The sequence below is a fragment of the Tiliqua scincoides genome, chromosome 3 (genome assembly GCF_035046505.1).
Source record: "Tiliqua scincoides isolate rTilSci1 chromosome 3, rTilSci1.hap2, whole genome shotgun sequence".
NCBI lineage: Eukaryota > Metazoa > Chordata > Lepidosauria > Squamata > Scincidae > Tiliqua > Tiliqua scincoides.
In genome coordinates, this window is record NC_089823.1 from 166,637,242 (window position 1) to 166,658,798 (window position 21,557).

Below are 21,557 nucleotides of genomic sequence, written 5' to 3' on the forward strand. Positions count from 1 at the left end.
CGTGGCCAATGGCCACAAGGATCAGGGGAGGCGTGAGCTGGAAAATTTCGAGAACCACTGCTTTAAAGTATTGTTTCTCAAACTGTGGGTTTGGACCCACTAAGTGGGTTGCGAGACAATTTCAGGTGGGTCCCCATTCATTTCAATGTTTTATTTTTAGTATATTAGATTTGATGCCAACATGGTATGTGATTGCATTTCGGGAGATTTGCACTTTTAACAGTCTACAAACAATGATAGTCAATGGGGCTTACTTTTGGGTAAGTGTGAATAGAATTGCAGCCTAGGATTGTTAAAACTTTTCCCCTTCTTGATGATGTCACTTCCAGTAATGACATCACTTCCAGGTTAATGACATCACTTCTGGTGATAAACATAACAGTTTATCATTCTAAAAAGCGGGTCCTGGGCTAAAAAGTTTGAGAACCACTGCTGTAGAGATTTGTGTATGGGACCATTACTTAACTTTATAAGGTGACTACAAGCAGGCTTAACAAGCAAAAAAGAATTTCAGAGATCTATTCTATTAGGAAATACATCTCTCTTCTGTAATGTCAATCTTTAAAGATATAGTTTCAGTAATCTAGATCTCTCTTGTAGGCAACCTTCAGTCTCGAAAGACTATGGTATCGCGCTCAGAATGGTGGTTCTGGAACAGCGTCTAGTGTGGCTGAAAAGGCCAATTCGGGAGTGATCTAGATCAAGGACATTTTATATCCAAGAATACTGCTAACCAATTTCAGAGTAAGGGCATTTAATATTAAGAGTTTCCATCTGTCATTTTTAAACTGATGAGGAGAATGAAAATAAAGATGCACTATATGTGGTTTGTTTAGAATGCTGCTATTGCAAAGCAAGACCGGAAAATCTGACTGTCCTTTGAAAGACCATACTTGCACATATGAGATTTCTCTGTAAGCACATTATGGCTTCACAGCAGACATTATGAAAAGGCCATGAAGAACATTAAACAATTTCCACACCAAAACCTACATATCATCCACAGCTGAAAGAAGGGAGGGGCGGAAGCCTGCATAAGAATAAGAACTGGAAGCTCCTAAGAACTGGAAGCCTGCAAGCAGAAGCTGTCTATATTTTTTTTTACCTTTGTATAACCCCCAGACCCTGATGCAGTCATGACCAACTTGCCATTCTGAGGTCTGCAGAGGCCTTAGAAAGTAATGGGCCTTTGGGAATGACTCCTGTTTAGAGCCAAACCAGCACAACAGTGGGTGGAGAACCCAGATTGCAACCCACTGTGCCAGGGCTTGCGACCCACACTTTGGGAAGTGCTGCTTTAGATGAAAGGACCCTTTCTGATGTTACATTAGCTTCTGCAAGAGGCCATCTGCCTATGCTGCCAGTAATGCCAAAATTCTGATGTCATGTGGAATGATAAGGCTTCACACAGCAACACAGACCCTCCAAGCAACTGGTGCAAAGCTGGCATATGGCAAGGATCTGACTGTGCTGCGGACATCTCTTACATGACCTCAGATCTCTGACATTTACCAGATCTGAACTGGAAAGTGACATTCTGCAGACCTATAATATACATATATTTCAAACCTGTTGCTGGAATAAGCATAAGATCTCTTAATCTTAAGAACGTTTCATTTATTCCTCAATCAGACATGGCTTGTGTGATGTGTGCTGTGGTTACTGTGGAGGATTTTCCCTCCAATTCCGAGGTGCTTCAGGTTTCAGGGGGAGCCAGAAAATTAGAGCTGGGGAGGCCAGCCAGGGAAAAAGATCACTAGGCCTGACAAGATATTTTTTCCTTCTTTTCTGTGTGCTTCTAAGTGGGCAAGACAGGGAAAGCCCACTCTGTGGGTACCAAAGTGGAAGGCTTCTGGGGAGAACCTCAGGTACACAGAAAGGGACAAAGTATCAGCCAGGAGTGTTAGGTTCTGTTTATGTTGGTCTCTCCTCCCCCTCCAGATGTTGGGAGCTCTTGGTGCCCTCAGCTCACCCAGGCCAGGTTGGAATCTACTCTAGGCCTAGACCAGCAGGGCCTGCACATATAAGGCTTCCCTGCAGGGCCACCACCATACAGGGGATGTTTATCTCTGAGGAACCAAGGCTGTTCACATTATTTTGTCCTCATCTCTTAATAAAACCTTTTAGCTTAAAACCTCTACCATGTTCTGGGATCAGTGGATTTGCCAGCCTCCCTGGTCTGCAGGTACTATTGGCAGAGTGAGGACATTTTAACAAAGCTGCATAGCATTCTTGGGGAGGGGTTTTGCCCAGGGAACCCCTCTGGGAACCAGATCACTTGGGCTGGTGGCAGTGGACTAGGTCTACCAAGTCTTGTCCCACCAAGCAGCACGTCCAAACTGATTGGAAGAGTGGGGGGTGGAAAGGGAGTAAGCGCTTGGCACTACACATCACTGCCCTGGATCAATGGGTGGTCACTAGAAGTCCCCCTCTTTCATGAAAGTTTGCTGTTAGGGTAATACTTGAAGGAACTATAACATTATAAGTCTTTATTTTCATGTAATAGAAGTCATTTAGACCTTAACTTCTCGTTCTGCATCCAACGTTCCTCCAACCTGCTCTTGCAGTAGAGCATACGCCCTCTGTAAAGCTTGATATTCCATTGTCAACTGCCGGAATCTCAACTCTGTTTCTTCTTTTGCCATGCCCTAAAGCGCAACAATAAACAAGCAAAATGTCAGCTTGAAAAATATATATAATTATTTTGACATTCATAAATGGCCTTTAACTAGAACAACATTCATAAATGGCCTTTAACCATTAACAACGATGGCAACAATGACAACTATGAATCTCCTCAAAAGAACACTTTGACAGATTTATACAAGTCTTTTTGCACTGCTTTGCACTTAACTGTACAGTTTTATGAACTATCTTTTCTAGTATCCAATGCAGACGTACAAGCCAAGGACTCTAAAGCTTCAATCCTATACACACCTATGACCTAGGAGTAAGTTTCAATGAACTCACCAGGTAGACATGCATGGGATTGCGCTGTAAATCACTCTACTCAATCACTTTGCTGAAGCACAGACTTAAAAAAAAAAAAAAAAAGTATTCTGCTCCTGGTTTAAAAAACATCTTTTCATTCTTTATGTAACTGCTCCAGGATAAACCAAAATAGATACAATGGGTCATAAACTCAACTCTTAATAGATGGTTAAACTAGAAATGTGATTTTAATATGAATAGCCAGTTGCATGGCATGTCATGAATTAGAAATTTAAGTATCCATTCCTTATCTTTTTATCATCTAATCTCATGTAAAACATCATATGCATTACCTCTTCCAGGTCATCATCAGGCGTGCAAGGCGTCTGATCTGTTCGGTCAGTTTGATATGAGATGGAAGAGCCATCAGATTCAAGAGAAGCTTCTTCATCATACCCGAAAAATGTCTCCACCACTGGCTTCTGACCAAATGACAATGCGTAAGTGCAAGTCTCTGAACAATGAAAACATGTTATATATAACATGTTTTCCTTATATAATCTATTATAAATAAGTAGTCTTAAGAATAATAATGCTTGGTATTAGGAAATCTGACAATATAAGACAACTAGACATCCTTTTCAGCATTTGCACATGAAAATCTACAAAACTGTTTTTAAAAACTTGAGTACATGCAAGGTGCATCATAGAAAGCATTAGTACGCCTCAGGCAGAATGGCTAACTCTGTTACTGACTCTGAGGAATCATCTTTAATCTTGTGTGCATTTTTGGTGCACTGATACAGTTTATAGCATGCATCCATTTGTGAAATAACATGCACATCATACAATAATACAGTTTAGGGCAGGGCAACCTGCTCAGCCCCGGTGTCACTCCCTGAGGGCAACAGACACAGAACTAATTGGTGGTGACGTGATGACATCACCACCAAATACTTCTGGGTTCTAAGTCACCAAAGTCACAGAGTAGCAATGTTTCTTTGAGACAGAGGTGTGTACTCAACATGCATTTGGGGAAATGAACTGAAGCATAACTGGCCAGCAAAGTAGCCAATTGACATTAGGAAGCAAGCTGCTGACAGGTAGAAAGCCCAATAGGAATGCGGCTAGCCAGTTGAACTTTGAATGCTGGCTATTGTGACCAATGGCAGGGCTATCATTGGCACCAGTAGGAGTGGATCTTCTAAGGTACTTGGGGGGGCTGCTTCTTCTTTCCTTCCACCTGGTGCATTCTGACATTGTACAGCAGGGGAGGGAGGGCCCAGTATTGGCCGCTGTCAAGGGGGCTCCCAATGCCAGCTGCTGCTGGTTGTTCTCAGACTTTGAGAGCAGAGGGGGGAGAGACGAGAGACCACTGCTTGAGGAGGAGAAGGCGGCAGTAGCGGCTGAGTCAGTGTGGGTGGAAAGGGGTAGGGAGGGTTGACCCTCAACCCAATGCCTTAGTCAGGAAAGACGGAGACTGCCCATGTACCCAGCATGAACTTAACCAAACAAGGAGTCTGTGGCGTCAGGTACAGGCTCAGGCAGTCTGAGAGAAAAAAAGAGGGGTTGTCGGTGGGGCTGCATCATTTTAAAAAATTGTCCACATTGAATATCTTATATTTGTTTTTATTCATATATTATTACAGTATTACTTTGTACTTTGACATTTGTCCATTTTTTACTTTTGTCCATGCTCTGGTCCCTAACCAGATGAAAGTGCAAGGGATTGCTGTATGTCTGAATGTCAGGTGCTGATGGGAAACAACAAGGAAAGGTTGCTGCCATCATGTCGTGCTTGAGCACTTAAAGAGGAATCTGGCTTGTCAGCATTGGAAAAAGGATACTGGGTAAGATGAATCCTTGATCTTGATGAATCTCTTTTTATGTTCTTGTGGGCATATTACAATTTTATACATCCAATAAAATGATGCATTCTCTTACCTTGGGAAATTTTGCAAATTTCTTCCTTTGTTTCCTGTACCTTAAAAGCTTATCACGTTCCTGAAAAAAAGTAAAATACTCTTCTTTGAAATCTACAAACTGGATTTAAGTTCAGTTCATAAAAGTAATCTTCAACCAGAATGAAAAAAAGATAATTGCTAGAAAGGTGTGGGTGTTTTTTCCCCAGACTTGAAAAGCACTATTTGTGTTGGCTTTATTTTCAAGCTTCTGCCTTTAGGGATAATTCTGCTACTAGTATGAAAATCTTGTGATAAAACTGGTCCCCAATTATAGATATATTTTTTAAAAATCAAAACTCAGTTAATTACAGACAGTAACTGAAATCACTTTGCTGTTAATACATGAAATCATCAAATATTATGGCTCTGCTACATGATCCCAGGGCGATGCAAATAAGAACAGATGAAAAGCAAAATCAAATATATATGCTACTTACTATTACACTTTTCACATAGCCAGCAGTTTCTAAGGTCTGTTTAAAAAGAATTAGAAAATGTTAAGGCAGGCTTGTTTTGGTTTCTTTAGCAAACTCTTCTGGTACATTTTTTTATGCGACCTGCCCTAGATATTAACAATGTTTTATAGGGATTTTTTGTTCTATTCTTCAAACATTAAACACAATGAATTGTTCACTGAGCATAGTAGTTGTTAAACTTTAGAAAATCACACAGCCCTTCTAAACTGAAGGCCAAACTAGACATGTGATTAGAATTCTCAAGGTTTTTTGTTTTTTTTTTCCTCTTGCAAAAAGCAGACAGAGGAAGGATTTGGATTGTGGTTATAGTCCAGTATAACCCTTTCTAACCCATGCCACATCTCTGATCCAAATGTCCTCTTCCCAAAATTACTATTATCTGCTACTTAAAGCTAGGAGGCAATTAAAATTGGGTTATTAGCATAGGGGCAAAGGGTTAATTCCTCTCTCACTACCAAATACAGTGCCTCACTTTAGAAGCTTTTTTAAAACAAACCCACAGAATTACAATAACCAAACCCTCACACTATGCCTATTCTGGCATTTACTAAGGCTGCAGTCTATCCCATCTTGTGCCTTTATCTATGAACCCTTTTGCTCCCTCCCAATTCCCTATATAGATTTCATTGAGGACTGCTTGCCTTCACACTCAAGTCCATTTCTAATGGTTGTCCTCACAGAGTGATATATCTAACCACCCCAGACCATATGATAACTACTGAAGGATTGCCTTCCTCATTGCTGACAAGAGGTGGAGGCTTCCATTACCTTTGAAAGTTCATCTATGAGGTTTTGCTGTTCAATAATTTGTAGTCTCAGAAACCCAACTTCTCTTTCATCTTGACTTTGATCCAAGTCATTTAAAGAACTTGGTCTCCTTATTGTCCTCACTCTTTGTCTCTAAATATAGGAAACAGCAAACATTGGGATATTGATTATAATGATTTTTTTTATGAACTTCATAATCTTTCCCTTTTAGATGATAGGTGAGAACTTGTAGCCTAATCATGAGCTGCGCGGGGTGTGCGGCTGTGGCAAAAAATGGCTGCCGCCGCATCCTGCACCCTTCAAGCAGGCGTCGGCAGCTTCTTGGAGAAGGGAACTTTAGTCTCCCTCCCCCAAGTAAAGAGAGTAGCCCTGCAATGGGGCTACTCAATTCACCACCAACGAAAAGGTCGGCAGTGAATCAAGTGCCTTTGTGTCGGGCGGTGAGCCTGATGCGGAGACTTTGGATCTGGTGGAACATCGCTCCACCGGTCCCACCTCCCTCCCTCTGCCGGCACGCTTCCCTCCACCCTCTCCCTGCCTCCCATCTCCCCGCCCTCTGCCCACCCTCCACTCGCCTCCCCCATTCCCGGAATGCCTCCTTCCTGCCTTCCCCCACGCCCCTGCTTACCTCTCTGCTGCTCAGTGATCTGCGCGACCGCCAAGTGGCGGTCGGGCAGCCACCTGGTGGTAACTTGGCACTGGCCAGCGCTGGGCTACCACCAACTCTCACCTGGCAGCAGGGCCTGTAAACATGCCTTATGGCACATTTGCAACAGTGCGCATCGGCGGTGAGCCAGCGTGCCAAGCCCAGGATTGGGCTCTTGGTCAACTGTTTTATTCAGAAACATACTTTTTCCAGTTAGACTGTGATTTTGAATCATACCATGTAGAGTGAATAGGGGTCTGTATCAGTTTGTAATTGGGAAATATACAAAAGAAAAATCATTGCAACTGAAGACTATTTATTGGGACAATTAAGTGCCCAATGCATTTCAAGCCGGTACTGTACTGCAGGAGCACTATCTATAAATACAATATATTACTAGAAATGTTATTTCATATTGTACTACATATATTACTACCATTGTACTACAGTATTGCCGTTGCTGCCCAGAATGGCTCCAATGGTGAGTGGAAGGGACCACTTACATAGCATGTTGCAGCACCTGCAATACTTACCATACTGCCCCTCATAGCCACACTACTAAATTGACTGTCTCTCCAGTGTTGCAGACAGAGATCTTTCCAAGCTGTACCTGGAAATGCGAAGGGTCGAATTTAGGGCCTTCTGCATGCAAGGCATATGCTCTCCCACTGAGCCAGGGCCTATCATGACATTTGTTACTTTAAAAAATTCCTCAAGTATTGAGTTGTGTTCTGCTCTTGTCAACATAACTCTGAAAACTCACCATTTCTAAATTTTCCTGTGTTACAAATTTTAATTTATTTTCCATACGACGCAAAGCATGGGACAAATCTTCATTCTTCCTGCTCAAACGTCTATTTTTGTCTAGAAGTGGTTTGTACTGGCTTTCTGCTTCTCTCAAGCGCTTCAGCTGGATAAAGAAATAAAGAAAAAATACTCAGCAAGAGGAGACAATTCTAGTTGCTATTCGAATTACCATGGATTCACAGGGCCTCTACTTCTGATTACTGGCGCCCAATGCATGCACAATGCATTCACAAAGTGCTGTCACTTGTCGTTGTGAAATTAATTACCCTTCTTTCTCCCTGGCTTTCTTTGCTTTATAGCCCTGACAGCCAGCAATTTCACCTCATGTAAAGGATGACCATTGTATGCAATGCACAGCTCTGCTTTTGGGCCAAATTGCATGCATTCTTAGTCCTGACAGGCTTAGTTCTTCTAACCAAAAACGCTGGGATCAGGCTCCCTTGAATTAACACTCCCCATCCCTTCCATGACTGTGAGAAATCTGAGAGGAGGCCCAATTCAAATTCTGTGGGCTAAAGAAAAACTAAGCCATGATGGTTAACAGCACTTATGTAACTTGAAGTTTGGTCCAAGACTCTGTTCTGAAAGACATTAATCTCAATTACTTTGTTAATTACCCTTTGTACATACATAAATTGGGCATGAACAAAGAGCACACAGAGATACAAGTGCACAGAGATACACGTGTACGTTGTTTCATCAATCAAGAAAAATGTTCTGCACCCACACTTCACATGAAGGAGTGGAGTTCCTTAGCTGATAGAATGGATGGAGCACACAGAGATCTATGTGTGCATCGCAGCTGCACATGTGCACTGAATTCCTTTGATCAGAGCATGCATGCAATCTTATAGTTTTAAGCAATGTAACTCAACAGCAGATCATTTCAATTCTAAATTTTATACTCTTAAGATTTTTTAAAAAATGGCATTAGTCTAGAAATGTTTATGTAGATCTTTTAATTCCTGTGGCTTAAAATAAATGAATGGCTTCCACAGTTGCCTGTAGACCAGGGGTGCCCAAACCCCAGCCCTGGTGGCCCTCGAGGACTCTCAATCTGGCCCTCAGGGAGCCCCCAGTCTCCAATGAACCTCTGGCCCTCTGGAGACTTGCTGGAGCCCGTGCTGGTTTCATGCAACTGCTCTCAGTGTGACAGCCAACTGTTTGACCTCTTGCGTGAGCTGTGGGTTAAGAGCTCCCTCCACCTACTGTTGCTTGCTGTTTCACATCTGTGATGTAGCAGTGGCAGCAAAGGCTAGCCTTGCTCTGTGCAAGGCCTTTTATAGGCCTTGAGCTATTGCAAGACCTTCATTCATTCATATAAGTTCCATCTCTAATATATTCATTTATGTAAATTTATTCAAATTTGAAATGTAAATTAATTCTTTTTTTTCCTGGTCCCCAACACAGTGTCAGAGAGATGATGTGGCCCTCCTGCCAAAAAGTCCTACCCCTGCTGTAGACAAAACAGGCCCTCAGCTGATATTCTTTAGAAAAGGTTGTGCTGGATTGTAAATAGCAATTAATGCTATCCTTTTAAAGGCATCTATACATTGTTTTATGAATGAAACGTATTGTAGAGGATCTTCCACTGCAGTTCTAGAATAGTACCAAGGAAAGAAGGACACTTCCAATGCTGTCTCCTGCCTCATTTAATATGTAAAGCCCATATGCAATTCCAGATTACCCTGCAGAACTGCTGCTCTAATGTCCTCTATAAATTCAGTCTATATAGATTTTTCCAACAAACCATCATGCTTTATTACGCTAGCTCTGTTAAATATGTGTGCTGCCACAGTAAATGCCATTAACCTTTGTTTAAATAGGCTTGTGTATGGATAGGGTAGCATTTTGCACTTTAAAGAGCTAAAGGGGAAAAAAGCCAACAGTGTAATTCTATGGCCTTGAACAGAATTTCATCAGGGAACTCTAACCCACAGCAAGCTCACTGGGCATGCTCCGGTCAAAGTTTTACATGCTTTGCTCCCATTGATTTAAACATGAAAGCAAGTTAAGCCTAACCAGTGCACTGAAATCAACAGGATATAAAAGTGCTTAACCTGGGCTGAAAAGATGTTATGTCCCAAATCTTGAGAACGAACCCTCCGCCCTCACAAAATGTCTTCTCATGGCCTCTCAAGAACAAATGAACTCCAAAGCTATTGATGAAGTCTCGGTGACTTTGAAACTGCCTTAGAGGATATCCTACACAAGTGGGTGGATAACTGGGTGTCTCTCAATTGTCAGTTAAACATGCTGTTAGTGTTCTCTGACTCCATCTCAATGTTAATGAGTTTGTTCTTAATTCAAACTGCAAATGGTTGTGTCAAATAGAAGTAGGTCCTGAATCGCACATGCAATTATGGTATCTTACGATAGCAAAGTATTGTAACTGTCAGGATTTATCATCCAAATTTTGCCAGTATGTTAGATAGAATGCTATTTTCTGTTTCTTTTTATATGCCTGAATTATGTTCTTCTTTCTCAAATAAACCATGTTTACTTTATAACTTCACTGTTTTATTTTTAGGTTGTTAAACTCTTGCTATCAGAAATTCCTACCAACAGTGGTGGGCCTGGAGGGGGCACAGGAGTACAAATGACCCGAGTGCCACACCTGTGCAGCGCTGTGGACTGTGCAGGAAGCCTTCTTAATCTTAAGCAGTACTTCCAGTTTCCCAGAATTACTAGTTGACCATGCGGAAGCCTCCAAACGCTTTCTGAGTCATCTCTAACACCATGTGAGGCTTCATTGCACTAGGCAAGCGGGGGGGGGGGGAAGGAAAGTGTGGTGTGGGGAGGTAGCATCACAGACCTTTGCCCCAGGGCATTGTCATCTCACAGATGACAAGCTGCGCCTGCTGAAATTCTCTCTCCTACACAATTGTTAAAGGTCCAGGATCCCTAAAGTTGAAAGTTTGCCCACCCCTGGTATAAAGAAAGGGATTGAATGGTGGCAAATGAGTTAGGCCCAGCATAAAATTGACCTGACTAGTTTTATCAGTGAGTGCAAACAGTTAACCTGTAGCAGATCAGACAGCAATAACTGGACAGATGAAGTCCTCCTGTAACTACATACGTTGGTAAGAAGTTACTTTATGGAAGACGATATGCTTGCTTACAAGTTCATTCCGTTCCTCTGACAGTAATGCATTCCGGTCTTCCAGCTTCCTGATGATTGCACTTAGTTCAGCTATTTTAAGTTGAAAACGCCGAGCATCCCTTTCGTCTAACTGCTGTTCCTAAAACAAAAAGCAACTGCAAATAACTGCTAATCAAGAATGAATGTTTTAGAGCTCTTCACATCCCCCATCTTCTTCCTGAGTCCATCCATTTCTAATTATAAAAAGAACATCATATATGCCTTAATACTGAAATACGAGACCAACATAAATTTAAGGGAGAAAGAGAATATATGACAGAGTAGGAAAATGCAAAGAAAGTATGTATATGTAGATACAGAGTCACAAATGTCATTTGGAAATATGGAAGAAAACATTGGAAATTGCTGCAATGTTTCCTATAAATGCCTCTGTTGAACTGAGTGTTTTAAACAGGTAAGTTGCCTGTCATTCTTTTTGGTGGAAATGTTATACTTACAAATACTGAAAAATAAAATGTAACAAGTATGAGCAATTCTACCATTGCATACATTTCTTCCCTTCATGGAGCTGTGGATCTAACTGAGCTTATAAATGGGTCACTTGAAAATCATAGGATTGTATTTTAACCAATCCACAAGTGAAAATGTTTAACTTAAACAGAAAATGAATACAAATATAAGAGAATGCATCTTCATTTTAAGAATGAATGAACAATTCCACTATATCAGCATATCCTTTATGGTTTTTTTCCTATCTGCTATTTATTATTTTAATAGCCTTCTAAACACTTGCGTGTAACAGTTTAATTCAAGCCAACAAATGAAAATCTTTGGCTCTATCAAAACTCAACAGTGCTAGGATTCTTCATTCAACAGGTGCAGGAGAGGTTTGGAACAAAGGATAAAAAGGATTTTGTGTTTATGTTTCTGAAAATCTACATTTTAAATTAAGCAGCGCTACAAAAGAAATCTTGATGAGGATCAACAATGAACAGAAGTTTTAACAAATGTCACAGTAACAAAAAAGTCTATTGTTAGCAAATTAATACAGAAGCTGGAAGGGTGGCATAAGTCACACTGATAGCTAGTATAAAAGGTTCAATGGCATAGGAGACTGCATAGTATGAAAGAAACAGCAAATAGTGTGTTAATCAGTATCTCATTCACCTTCTAGAGCACTGGCTAAAAGCAACAGCATTGATCAGCACTCCATCGGTATTAGTATTGCTGTCTAAGAATGGACCACATTATCCTGAAAATGGACATGTTACTCCCTCCCCATTTTGGCATAGTAAATTCGGTTTGCAACAAAGCTCAGTAAACAGCCTGGAAGGCTAGCATACCCTCATTTGGACATGCATTTGTGAGGTGAGTCTGCAAAGAGAGCATTTCAAGCTGAGCAAGAGGTTGGAAGTAAGTTAAGCTTTAAAAAAAACAGCAACCAGTTGAAATTTTTTACCCAGTAGTGAAGCAAAACAAAAAGTCAAAGGTCTCATGTGAGCAAATCAGACCTTACATCCAACAAATTTTCCTTGTGCTACTAGAGAAAAATGTTGGCTAGGATGTGCACACACTCATCAAGATTTTTGGCATATTTTGTTTGTTTTAGGCAAAACCACTAGAAAGTGCTTACAGGACTTCCTGAATGATCTGAAGTGTCTCCTGCACCACTTGCATGAGGAAGTTCCCGCTTGGGGCTGCTCAGATGCCGGTCAGCCTCTCTGAGCTGGGAAAGTTGTTCATCTAAAGCCTCCTTTTGGAACTGAAGTCTCTGAGCATGCCCGGCTTGAACCCCTAACTCTCTTTCCAGCACGTAGACTGCTCTGTCTTTAAATTTGATCTCCTCCATCTATAAGGAGAACAAAATACAATCACATAACAGGCATGCATGGAACACTTCTGGGGTTGCCATAGAAACTGGCAGTATGTTGCTAGCCGAGCATCTTAAGACTATACCCAAAGGTAAAATTCAACGTATTCAATTCTGCAGATTTCACACCCTTTAATCCTGCAAAGCAGCACCAGCTTTGGAAAATAAGAACCAGAAGAGAAGAGTATTTTAAGAGTGATCAATTGAATTACTCAATTTGACATCTTTTTTCTCGTATTAAACCACTTGGGGACTCCTGTAGCAAAAGAAAGAAAGCTATTTTTTTCCCCTACACTGAGGCATTGCTTTGACCATTTGTATATTTTAGCCATCCAACAGAAACCTCCACATCTGGCTGACTACAGGCAGTGGGAGACTTTTCAACATGAGTTTCACTGACTTTTTAACATTGTTCAAAACTGTATTATTAACTGGGTGTACCACTTGAAGGGGTGTATTAAGGTTTTGGAACTCTGGATTTTATAGGCAATGCATATTTTTTGTGTGCTTGTTGGAAAAGGGGGTTCAGCTGCTGACCTCCTGAGGTCTGAGTTAGATATAGCACATTATACTTCTAAGATCTTAAGTTAGGCATAGACTCCTAACTAAAGTTAGGCATCTAACTCCTGTCTGAGTTAGATATAGCACATAACACTTCTTAAGTATCAATCCTTAGAAGTATCAATCCTTAGAATCCTTAGATACTTCTTAAGTATCAATCCAATCTCAATCCTGCTAATTGGGTAAGAGGCACTTTTTCAAGTGGGTGCTCCTTTTTTTTTTTTTTTTTTAGCAGGGGGAGAGTAACTGGCCCACCTCACCCCAGCACTGTCTGTTCTAGTGGCTGTCTGCTGGTATTCATTTGCATTTTTTTAGATTGTGAGTCCTTGGGACAGGGAGCCATTTAGTTATTTGATTTTTCTCTGTAACCGCTTTGTGAACTTTTAGTTGAAAAGCGGTATATAAATACTGTTAATAATAATAATAATAATAATAATAATAATAATAATAATAATAATAATAATAATAATAATAAGTTAGGCATAGATAGTTTAATTCTTTTCAAAGCAGTAACAGTAAGCAAGAACACCTGTCGGACTATAGAGAGGCCTCTGAAATAGCTCCTGCCCATTGGCCTCTCTTTCTGCCAACAGCATGAGCATTGGAGAGATGACTTTATTTCAAATGTAATGCATGTAATGACACAACAATTCAAAATACACAGAACACATTAGTGCTTTATCGCTTTCCATCTCCCCTCCGCCCAGGACCTCCAACAGCCACTGCTAAAGTTTAGTGCATTCTAAGGAGCCATTGATATCCTTAGCTCAGAGCAGCACTATGAGTTCAAGCAGGAACAATTGACTTAGACAGGAGAGGTGACTCTGGGAAACATCAACACCCCAGGAATGCCCTTTGCACTAGCAAGAAGCCTGGGACAAAGACTCTGGGCGCAATCCTAACCAACTTTCCAGCACTGACATAGCTGTGTCAATGTGGCGTGCACTGCATCCTGCAGTGGGGAGGCAGTTAAAGGGGCCTCTTCAAGGTAAGGGCATGTTTGTTACCTCACCTTGGGACTGCATTGTGGCTAGGCCAGTGCTGGAAAGTTGGTTAGGTCTGCATCCTTTATCACTGTCCCTTCAATGCTTTCAGCAGCAGCTCCAGTAATAGTAGTAACATTTGTTTGACTGGGTCAACGGTCTCCAAACTGGAAATTGCTGTGTCCCAAAAAAGCCCTCCCCATCCCGAGCAGCGCTTACAATTCTGCCACAGCACTGTGTTTCTTTCAAGCTGATCTGGGCACAGGGATGCAGAACAGTAAGTGCTGCTTAAGGAGGGGGGGGGGAAGGTTTCCAAATCCTGGATCTTGCCCATGGGCCAGGGTTTGGAGAACCCTGGATTAGAGTGAGGACTCTAGAAAAAAAATATCTTCCCCCAGCATTCCCATCATTCAAGGGAATGGTCACATGATCTTGGATTCTTGGAACAGTTCTCAAAGCAAATCAGATTAATAAACAGATCTTATTCTTAACAGTGAATGGTATTGATTAAATCAGTAATGAAATCATGTGACTGTTATCCACTGTTTTGGATCACTGAGGATAATATCTGCTTATTGATCTGATTTTGCTTTGAGAACAGCTCTAAGAATCTGTTATGGCTGAAAAGTGATATACAAATATTGGAAATTGAGAAGTTAAACTCCACAAAAATGTTGTGACTATCATTCCTGCTTATGTCATCACTTGACTGACAACAGCTTCATGGCCAAATTTATGCAGTTATTTTTCTTCAAAATAACATTCTATGGGCCTTTTGAACTTTATTCTTTCATGCCATTGGAACCTTCTAAGTTACACAAATTACAGGTATCTGCGGATTCATTTTTCTCAAGCCTGTGGGTCGGGACCCATTAGGTGGGTCACAAGCCAATTTCATGTGGATCCCCATTCATTTCAATGTGAATTTTATTTTTACTGTATTAGACTTGATGCTACCATGGTGAAACATTATAGATCTGTACTTTTAACAGGCTGCTATGTATATGCTTCTAACAATGATAGTCAATGGGGTTACTCCTATGTAAGTGTGGATAGGATTGTAGCCTTTGGGATACTTGGGAAATTATTTTTTTAAACAGATCAACTGCTTAGGAGAGTTAGGAGGGTTCTTCTTTATTTTAAATAATTTTTAAGTTTCTACTTACTGTATTTAATTTACTTAATTGATTTGATTTGGCCATATGGGGGGTGTTGAAAGTTTTCTTGCTTGATGATGTCACTTCCAGCCATGACATCACTTCCAGGTTAATGACATCACTTCCAGTGGGTCCCAACAGATTGTCATTCTAAAAAGTGGGTCCCAGTTCTAAAAAGTGTGAGAACTACTGAGCTAGAGACTTCTGGTAGAAACTAAACAGAATGATAACTCACACTAATAAGAACTCACACTAATAAGAGCTGAATAAGGCATCCCCAAAAGGGAAATATAGGGATAAAACCATTTTCAAAGTCCCAGAAAATCATATCAGTCCCTGGTAAATATATATGACTGGAATGTCTGTAATATGCATGTAGGATAACATATGACCAAACATCTCGTGATATGTTAGCTTTTCTCATACAGGGATTCATTCTACCATGGGAGGCATTTCAAACAAGGCATCTTACACTTCTATTCTGGCATAGAATAGAAGTCCTGTGAAAGACCTGTACCATGCCAGAAGCAGCACATGTCTAAAGGCTTTTAGGCAGTTTTTGACATGAGGTAGGATGCCATTCCATCTCCAGGTAAACCTAAAACCTTCACACATCTTTCCAATGGACATAGCTGAGTTTGCCATAGAGGATGGTTGGAATGTAACCATCCCATATCTTTTTTTCTCCACTCTGAGCTTTTAGGCTGAGTGAGACTGAACAAGTAAAATGATGGAATATGTTGCCTAGGGAAATGGGAGAACATCTTCCTCTAAAGCAGTGTTTCTCAATGTTTGTCCCCCTGCTGCACCACTTTGCATAGTACACCTACTGAAAGTACCACCACAAGTATCTGGCAACGATGTCATTGCCAGTTACTTCTGAATTGGGAGGCCAGATGCAATGCCACAAACATCAGTAAGAGGCTCAAGGTGGATGAGAGGGCTTTTTCGATCTCTTGAAAGGCACATGCTGGAACTCTGCTCATCAAGCCAAGCCTCCTACCACTGCTTGTTGTGTTGCATTGCTGGTCTCACTGCCAGGTGGTGGGGGCAGTCTAAACCACTCTAGCTATCTGTTTATTTATTTAACTACGGTAATCTAGCCATCAATGAGTACTACTAGCTGAGAAACACTGCAGCCTAACATACTCTAGCCGTCTATTTATTTAGGAAAAGTGTGTGAATCTTGCCAGTTTTTGAGAGTCTTAGGCTGCAATCCTATGCACACTTTCCTGAACTCAAGTTCAATACCACTGAACTCAATAGGATTTACTTCTTTTATGAAGAATTGTCCTGTTAGTCTTGAAGACTTCGAATAAGTCTTTTCTTCCCCTTTCTACCCCTATCTGTATGATTTGGAGTACATTTTTTGAGGAATTTTAAAATGACAGCAAGCATAGCATATGTCACATTCATATTTTGTAGAGGTGGGTAAACAATTCCTCTTTCCCAGGAAGCCACATGCACATAACTGCAAAACTGCCAGCATGATTTCTATTGGCACATTTAAAAAATCTGTCTTGCATTTATCTGTACGGGGGGGGGGGGGGGAGCGGAGGCTAACCAGGCCTCTTTGGTCTCACTGTTGCTCTGTAGTTATTTGATTTTTCTCTGTAAACCGCTTTGTGAACTTTTAGTTGAAAAGCGGTATATAAATACTGTTGATTGATTGATTGTATGATCTAAAAATGCATAAATGAAGACTTCCTCATGAGGTCAGTAACCTTAAGACACTCGGATCTTCTCAATGGCCCTAGTTTCTGCCAACCTCCATGTCACATGTTTCATGTTTGTGGGGGGTGGTATACTTGGGCAAGGAAACACAGAAATGTGACATCACTTTTCAAGCCGTATCTGTCATCACACATTGTCAAAACTTTGCTGCTTTCTCCCTTGAGGCACACCATATTTATAGCTGACCTGTGGCAAGATATTTCTGGGGGAGGGCTTTTTGCCTCCACATTCTGAATGGTTACATTCTGTCTGCAAACATCCTAGAAAACCCCTAAGATTCTTTGCCCTTTTTCAAAGGAGTTGGAGTATTGCATAGATACGCCCAAGGGAAATAATCAAATAAGAACATCATCCAACTCATACATCCCACCCAAAAGAAATCATCTTTATGCAAGACAGTTTTATATACATACTGCATTACTTATGCTGGCAGACTTTTATATAATTAGACCATTGTTAAAACATGCAAAATAAATGACTTATTTTTTTTTTTAATGTACTGTTCAAAATGTTGCAGATCTGCTACAGAACATCATACAACAAAAGACTGCCTGGTATGTTCTTCCCATGAACTGTATAATCATGGTGTAAAACACAAATACTTATGAAGGGGAAAAACTAATCTGAACAAACATGGATAGCTAAATCCCCATTATTTGAGCACACAATAGTTTTGTCATCAGGCAACATTTTAATTTAGGGAGGAGAGAAACACAGCACGGGAAAGTCCAAAAAGCTTTAGAAAATAGTGTGCCTCTAGCTAATATTTTAATTTCTGCAAAGAGAGTAACTGTGAATATTTTGTACTATGAAAAAAACAAAACAAAAAAGGACATTTTTCTCACATAAATCAGTCACTGGACAAATAGCATGATTTTAACAGAATTAAACATCAAGCTTTACCTAGAATGTTTAAAATACCACAGACACATAGACAGATTGACAGACACATGCACTTTTCAGCTCCATAGCAGGAACATAAAGGACAGGTTAATGCAGGAAAAGAAGGAACTCACTGAGAGCGATGTCAGTATCCAGGTGTATATCCCAAAAAGACTAGCTCACCCATTTGTTTCATTACTGTACAAAGCAATGCTCGGGTCTTACATCTGTGTGCGTGCCTTCTGTATAATTTTACCCCAGTTACTTTTGATAACAGAAGGCCTGCTTGTGAAACACAGCCTATGAATATACATGAGAATGAGAGCCAATCGTCTTTAAGAAAATGGCTTGCTTAACAGCATGGATAGTTCCACTTTATATTAAGCAGGTTGTCTCCACCAAGAATTCATTTTAATTAATAAACAGCTTGTAAGCGGTGCTGCTGCCAATTATGCAAGCAGAACGCCATAAAATATGGTGTTCTTCTCGCCATCCCTTCTCCAGCAGTGATTTTGCTATCAAAATGCAATTTCTAATCTTGTTCTTGTCAGGCTGATTTGTTGGAGCTATGTTTATTATCTGAGAGGCTGTATTAAAACCAATAGGAAATGTTTAATGCAGCATAAGCTGCCTATCCCTTGGTAGCCTTCATAAGCACCGCTAATATAATATTGTACCAAAAGGAAGGGAAATGGAAAAAGAGCAGTTCACACTTGCAGCTTTTGGACCCAAAAAGAAATGAAAACCGTGCAGTTCCCAGACAGAGGCTTTAATTGCAAATGAGAAAATCCAGGCCGGTCATTGGTTGATACATCTTGCACATTTCCCTGCAAGCGGGCTGTCAAAGAAAGCAATTAGATTGTACACAAGAAGCCTGTCTCTTACAGGGCCAGTAGTGCAGGTAAATGAGCCGTCAGTCATGTCGTAGTAAAGAGGTAACTAAGGATCCTGTGATCAAAGGGACTGAGAAGGCTTCCCAGTCAATACGCCATTAAAGCAAATCATCTGTGGACATTTTCAGCTGACACAACCCAAGAAATGACTTCTAAGCATATGACACTGACTCAGAGCATTGACCCATTCCAAAGTTGCTGGGGGGGGAGGGTCTTTTTAAGCAACCTTTAAGTTAAACCTTTTTAACTGGAGATGCCAAGGTCTGAACCTGCAAGCTTTGGCACGTAAAGTCTTTGCTCTATCATTAAACTATGGCCCCTCTACACAATCTCATACTTTAGTGCTGTGGTTTTCAAACTCTCTGGGAGTTTGAAACCACAGTAAGTCTTTGCAGGGGTGGGGGGGAGGCAGCAGGGGGAAGGCTGCCTCCACAAAAGTGTAAGCGGAGCGCGATCACCCCACTCTCCCTTTCCCTGACCTGGGATGCCCTGCAGGTGCTCGTGCAGGGCTCCCCACACAGGGACAGCTGCTGTAGGGACTGGAGGGTGCACCCCAGTCCCTGCAGCCCTGTCAGAAAGGAAAGTGAAGTGATCATGATCCGCTTCCAGTTTTGCAGAGCGGGGCGCGATGGCTCCGCTTTCACTTTTCCTGACCTGGGGAGCCCTGCTAAACGTTGCACAGGGCTCCCTGCACCCCCGGGAGGCAGCAGGAGGCTTGGGCAAGTGCACCCAAGCCCCTGCAGCCCCCCTGAGTGGCGTGATCCTGCGATCGCGCTGCTGCCTTCCCCCTGTCTCCTGGCTGCCCCCACCCCTTAAGGGGGCAGAGGCCAGGTCCCACAGGCTGGGGTGTCGCAACGCCCCAGTTTGAACACCACTGCTTTAGTAAATAGTGCTTGCATTTATACTAGTCCTCTTTCCTTTTTGTCTTTTTAAACTTCGGATTATATATTGTGAGTACCTGTTCCTCTTTTGTTATATATCGCTCCCACTAAACAGTCTTTTATGACAGCAAGAATCTGAGCACAGTAGCACAAACTGCTGTCTTGGAAGAGAACAAGTGAATGAAATTCTTATTACAGGATCCATCAGTAAATTGTGTTTTGAATCAATTAAGTAGGAATGTGATTAATTTCTATTGTTAACACATTAATCACATTTATTCCCCATTCTAAACATATTCACTTGGAAATAAGTCCTCACAAATCTGATTTGCTGAGAATCAGCATGAGTTCTACACAGGTATGTCTTGCCTCATGAACCTTCTAGAATTCTATGAAAGGTCAGCAGATATATGGATGTGGGTGAACCCATGGATATTATATATCTGGATGTTCAGAAGGCATTCAACACAGTTCCTCACCAAAGGCTCCTGAGAAAACTCGACAGTAAGGGAAGAAAAGGGTAGGTTCTCATATGGATTAGGAACTGGCTGAAGACCAAAAAACAGAGAGTGAGCACTGTGTACAATTTTCACAGTGGAAAGAGGTGAAAAAAGGACATGTGGGCTTCCTCCTTGAGGATAGCTCTGAAGTAATTACCAACTTGGTAGCAGACTTCTTGGTGACTGTTATCAAAAAAAGTAGTCGCTTGTGAATTATTATTCGGGTTGTGATAATGAAGGCAAGTTCCACAACTAATTTAAAATGTCTAATTTTTATCCTGTCTATCGTTTTTAAATGTCAATAAAGGTTTATAAAATGAATGAATGAATGAGAGAGGTGAAAAGCTATGTGCCTCAAGGATATGTCTTTAGATTGGTGCTTTTCAACTTGTTCATAAATGACCTAGAGTTGGAGATAAGCAGTGAGATGGCCAAGTCTGCATATGGCCAAGTCTGCAGATGACACTATACATTTCTAGTTGGCGAAGTCCAAAAGCGATTGAAAACTAGGAGAAACTCTCTAAACTGGGGGAATCGGCAGCAAAATGGCAGATGAGCTTCAATGTAAGTAGCGGCCCAATCCTATGCTTCCCTAGCACCCAGGGCTGCAGCAGCACCAAAATGGCGACCACTGCATCCAGCAAGGCAGGGAAGCAGTACCACACCTCCTTGGATAAGGGAACAAATGTTTCCTTACCCTGTGTAGCGACTAGGTGGTCCTAATGTGTCTCCTCAGATCTGCGCCCACTATTGAGCAGGTGCAAAATTGAGGAGACCCATATTGGGTTTCTCAGCCTGGGAGGGGAGTTAGGCTATTGTGGCCACCAGATGCCTCAGGGTCCATTCCTCCCCTCCCCCAGCTCTCCCAACCCCATAAAGGCCTGCTGTCAGCCAGCGGTAGTATTTACTACTCTCTCTCTCTTTCTTTGTGTGTGTGTGTGGGGGGGGGGGTTGCTTATTAAGTAGAGGGGGAAAGTCAGAGACTTTTGAAGCATGCAAATCTTTAGGGGTTTTTGTGACATTCATATTTGCAACACTTCTCCAAAGGACAGAAACTAGCAGGAGCTAAGATCTGTGATGAATGCATTAGCACAGATTTGACAACTGCAAAGCCGTAAGTGTGATCAAAGATTGAATACTGAATGTAAGATACAATTGATTTAAAGCAGCTGTTTTAAATTCTGCTTAACTCAGCAGAAAAGAGAAGTGTTTGCCAACAATTTGTGAAGATGTAAGATGCCAAAGTTTAGAGATCCAGAACTCCAATATCTAGCTGAATCATATTTTCTACCGTTTTCAGCATGGGTAACAAATGGGTAACAAATAGGAAGCTGGTGAGATATACAAGTTCTTCCAATTTATACAGAATTTTATTACACACCCCCGTTTGAAAAACTCAAT

General features: G+C 41.3%; 1 protein-coding gene across 19 annotated transcripts in view; it reads right to left on the reverse strand.

Annotated features, from left to right (window-relative positions):
* Positions 1-21,557, reverse strand: part of JAKMIP3 (Janus kinase and microtubule interacting protein 3) — a 60,833-nt gene that overhangs the window by 26,475 nt on the left and 12,801 nt on the right. For 3 of the 19 annotated variants that reach the window (XM_066619519.1, XM_066619523.1, XM_066619518.1), the window contains exons 3-10: positions 12,329-12,544; positions 10,715-10,828; positions 7,549-7,695; positions 6,140-6,271; positions 5,333-5,368; positions 4,876-4,935; positions 3,285-3,413; positions 2,520-2,648 (exon numbers count right to left, since the gene is read on the reverse strand). In XM_066619519.1, the coding sequence (XP_066475616.1) occupies positions 2,520-2,648; positions 3,285-3,413; positions 4,876-4,935; positions 5,333-5,368; positions 6,140-6,271; positions 7,549-7,695; positions 10,715-10,828; positions 12,329-12,544 (963 nt within the window). Of the gene's footprint in view, positions 1-2,519; positions 2,649-3,284; positions 3,414-4,875; positions 4,936-5,332; positions 5,369-6,139; positions 6,272-7,548; positions 7,696-10,714; positions 10,835-12,328; positions 12,545-21,557 lie in introns of all 19 variants that reach the window. The other 16 variants (XM_066619532.1, XM_066619527.1, XM_066619526.1 and 13 more) reach the window with 11 other exon arrangements.